At 58.6% G+C, this 4,477-nt stretch overlaps 1 protein-coding gene across 1 annotated transcript; it reads right to left on the reverse strand.

The window, feature by feature from the left end:
• Positions 1-2,477: 2,477 nt before the first annotated feature.
• On the reverse strand, positions 2,478-4,247 carry LOC119306301. The gene has a single exon (XM_037582556.1). It carries the CDS (start codon positions 3,953-3,955, stop codon positions 2,681-2,683), a length of 1,275 nt encoding a protein of 424 aa, XP_037438453.1. The 5' UTR covers positions 3,956-4,247; the 3' UTR covers positions 2,478-2,680.
• Between the last annotated feature and the right edge of the window lie 230 nt (positions 4,248-4,477).

Consider the following 4,477-nt stretch of genomic DNA (forward strand, 5'->3'; position numbering starts at 1 on the left):
AAATCGGTTTACAGAACATTTCATGCGTTTTCTTTTTCTGTTTATATTTTTATGTGTTCCTTTCATCGGGTTTCTTCAGCTTTTCTTTTTCCTTTTGGTTTTTCTTTCTTCCAACTCATGTCGATCATACGGGGCTGCCACCCAGATGTAGAGGTCAGGCTATGTTGAAAGGACAGTGCAAATGGGTCGACGAATTGGCCACCACGTAAAATCACCAAGCTGCCACCCATGACATGCCAAGCAAGGCCCTACCCCATGGGGCCATGGCGGAATCACCATCTGAGGTCGTCGCCTGGCTTCCACCACCCTCACCAGGAGAGCAGCGTAGCGCAAACATCAGCTCCAACGAGCGCCAAGGTCATGGCCTCACAGGCGACGCCTCCAAGAAGATGTAGGGGCTGTTTGGTTGGTGACCTGAGCACTTTGCCTGAAGAAAATCGGTGCCTGATAGGCATGAAAGGTTTCCGTGACTTTGGCATGTGAGGCAGCTTGGAGCGAAGCTGTTCGTTCCCTGAACATTTCGTGAGCCTGAGCATTAATAAAATAATATAGCATACAGCTTAGGACATGCATGGGAGCCTGACAAATATTAAAATAATAGCATGCACGCACTAATTGCATTTGCCTGAGCCAGGCCTCCGATTTTGCTGGCCTGACTCCGGCTAACTACTCGCCGGAGGAGCTCAGGTCAGGCTGCTTCAAATAGCGCTCAGGCACCAACCAAACAAGATGTGGATGCTTGTCCGGCTTGCTTCTGGCCAGGCAACTCTCTCTGAGGGTAGCAACCAAACAGCCCCGTAGCATCGTAGATGCCACCGTTGCCCGCTCCGACGGAGCTTGAGTTTTCACCCGGATACCAAGACGATGATGGGAGTAGAAACAAGCTCGTGACCACACCTCCAACAAGGAAAAGACGACACACAAGGTGTCTTCATGGTCAGCATCAATCAATGCCGGCTAGGCTTTTGCCCGGAGTTCTAACACCCTGACAACCTCCATGGGAAGCAAGCTGCTGCACAAACCCAACTCTGTCGCTCACCACCACGTAAAAACACTATCCGCTTCGGCCGTGACAAGCACCGTGCCTGCCGGGAGGGCCAGATCCACACTCAAAGCTCTCGATGTGTGCCCCCACAGCAGCCACGACAAGGCCCACCAACGACCCCACCCCGGGGCCGGCATCCCAGCCTCCCACGCGCCGCCGCACAACCTCACACGGGGTTAGGCTGGTCACAATGGGCAAGAACATAAGCTAGTAACTTCACACTTCTCTAGACTATGTTACTACCTCCATAGTGGGTAGGAACATCTATGTAGTGTCATGCAACGATGTATTTATTAGGTTATAGACTCATTGTTTCTTGGAGTGTGTGACGTTCCGGTAACTTAGCTAGTTATCACAAGCACCTCTCTCTTCATTAAATACGTGCCACATAAGCAAAGTTGTATTGAAGTGTGTGATGTTACTCCTAAGTTCCTCCCCACTGTGACCAGCCTTAAGAGCAACCAACGCCACTACCGGTTGCAGAACAGATCCGCGCATCATGGCCAGCACTCGCCGTCCTTCTGCATGGCTCATCGCCCTCACCACGAAACTACAAATGCCAGCCATAAGGGCATCAATGGAAGCATCACCTCCCTAGTGCTTCACCTCTTCCACGTAAGTAAAGATGGATGGGGCACTACTTAGTTTGTCAAACCCTCAATGCATGAAGCTGCCCCATCAAACCAATGCATGACATATACATCCTCTTTTTCCTGTACTTCAGTGAACGTGGAGGGCTGGATCGCTTCATCTCTTACTTTTGTCAGCCAAGAGACTACCTCCTCTGCAGGATCCCGTCTTGGTCTGCAGGCTACTAGTTGAGCTGAGCTGGACAATCGGGAGTGACGTATAGGGCTGGGGCACCCGTCCACAGTGGAGCGTTGGGCATGCCCTAATCGCCACATCCCAACCAGGCTGCCACCCCACAGTGGCCCGCCGCAGCCGCAGCCGCCACCAATTACACAAGATCTGCGCCGGGACCCCGACTCGCCCCCCTTCAGGCAGCAGCGCCGAGGAAGCGCCGATGCGCTGCGTCAACCCCGCCACCGCATCCTCGGGAATGCTCCACCGGCATGCCCGTGCCGCTGAACCGCAATCCTCACCCTAGTCGACCCAGACGGCCGCCAACTCCAACAGGCACGCTCGCTTTCCGACCGTGGAGGCCGCGTTGTTCCTTTTTGGCAACCTTAATTAAAAACAGTTTTGCTAGAACTCATCTAGCTGAGTTTTAATTATGTCGCATTCACCTTTATATGCGTGTGTGCTTCCGTGAGTTGTACTACTACTTTGATTTGTTTTTGTTTTTCAAGTGAATGAGACCAAATTATATCTCATTTAGATGAGTCCTAGGCATTTTCATTAAAAAAGCAACACCTGCCACTTTTTGCATGCGCGTCAGCCACAACACGAGACGAGACCTGCCACTTTTCTATAAATGTAATAGGTCTTAGCAGTTCAACACACATTTGGGAATACAGGTAGTAGCACAGAGTAACTAAAAGTGTCAAGCTCTTGGAAGAACTAATAGCATTCACACGACTTATTATCTCGATCGATGCTTCTAGTGCCCACAGCAAAGCCTGCGAGGAACCAACCAAAATCCGGTCAAGAAAATGCGACCTCTCCGGCGTCCGGTCACTCCTCCACGAGCATCGGTTCGCACGCGAGCACGGCGGGCGCGACGAGCGCCAGCGTGTTGGTGTGCGCGGCGTACTCCGCCCCGTCCCACCGTTTCTCCTCCTTTTCCTCTTCCTCTTCTTCCTCTTGAGCCACCGGCACCCTGACCTCGCGCCGCCGCCGCGTCCGCACGTCGAACGCCACCAGCCGCCTGCCGGCCAGCGCCACCACCTCCAGCTCCGCGCCCTGGAACCCCATGAGCCGCACGCCATCGTCCAGCCGCACCACCTCCTTCTCCACGATGAAGGAAGACTGGGCGACCAGCTCCTGCCCGCTCGCCTCGCCGTTCTCGTGCCCCGCGGGCTTTGTGAGCCGACGTGGCAGCAGCTCCGCGACGGGCACCCTCGCGGCGGCCTCCTCCCAGCTCCCGTCCTCGTCAAGCCGGAACACGGCGACGCTGTTGTCTTGATCGCGCACGGCGCAGTGGAGCTTGCCCCCGGCCGAGCCGATCTCCCACATGCCGCTGTCGCCGGGGCAGAGTACCATCTCGACGCGCCCCGTCAACGGGCTGTACCCCACGGCCGTGCCGACGCTCGTCCGCCACCACGCCGTCCCACCGGCCGCCGCGCCCGACGCGGCGACGAGCCCTTCGGCGGGCACGACCGCGTCGGTGGCCCGCCACGCGCCCGTCCCGGACGTGAACACCAGGAAGCAGTAGGCGCCGGAGCCCGGCGCGCACTCAGCGGCGCAGACGAGCGCGTAGTCGCCGCGGAAGTTGTACGGCGTGGCGTCGAAGAGGACGACGATCGCGGGGCGCGGCCAGGTGCGGCACGGCGGGGACGGGACGGGCGCCCAGGACGCGGTGGCCGGGTTGCACACGAAGAACGCGTCGTCGGCGGGCGAGTAGCAGCACGCGACCCCGTGCGACGACGACAGCACGGTGACCTCCTCCGAGGCCGGGGCAAAGGCGAGCGTCGGGGACGGCACGGCGTCGTCGGGGCCGTCGAACGGGAGGAAGCCGGCCTTGGGGACGAAGAGGCCGGACATCCGGCGCGGGGCAGCCGCGTGCGCCACGGCGAAGAGCGGGGACGCGAGCCGGCGCTCCCAGGACGGGTGCACGAGGCGGAGCCGCGCGGCGGCCGCGGGCGGGAGGTGCACCAGCGCCCGCTCCCGCAGCACGTCGGCGAGCGGCGGCGCCCGCACGGAGGTCACGCGGCTCCGCAGGCGCCGGCGCCTCGACGGCCCCCGGCACGCCCGCGGATCCTCGCTGGTCGACGCGTCGCCGGAGTACATGGCTGACCCGCAGACGGTTTGTGCCCACGCGCGCTACCTTTGTCTGCCGCTCCGCGGCGGATGTTACGAGCGGAGCAGATCGAAACCAACGCGTGCGGCTTCGTGGAAATTTCACTTTCGTCGCGGCGAAGGCATCCGCTGGCCAGGGTAGAAATCGACCGGGTTCTTCTCGGTGCGCGACTTGGTTGACGCGACCGAGGGGTCAATGCGCAGGTCGTGTCAATTTTTCATATTTTATAGGAGTATCTCTCCATCTCTATGGCGTAGCGCAACGGTGCATCGCCATGGCTGGGTTTCGGAGTTGCCGTCCGGGCCGGGGGGAGGAACACGACGGTGGTTTAAAATCGAATTAGCCGTGGCATCTGGTTCATTACCTCCCGATTCTAACGATCAGCTTCCGCAAAAATAGCCAATCGTTTGTCGTGTTAGTTACCCTTCCTTAATTGTAGGGGTTCCAGTTGCTCTACGAGTACGAGTCGTGCCCGCGCGTGCGTCGTGCCAGATGGCACGACAAGGTGAGTC

The sequence above is a fragment of the Triticum dicoccoides genome, chromosome 5B (assembly GCF_002162155.2).
Source record: "Triticum dicoccoides isolate Atlit2015 ecotype Zavitan chromosome 5B, WEW_v2.0, whole genome shotgun sequence".
Classification (NCBI taxonomy): Eukaryota; Viridiplantae; Streptophyta; class Magnoliopsida; order Poales; family Poaceae; genus Triticum; species Triticum dicoccoides.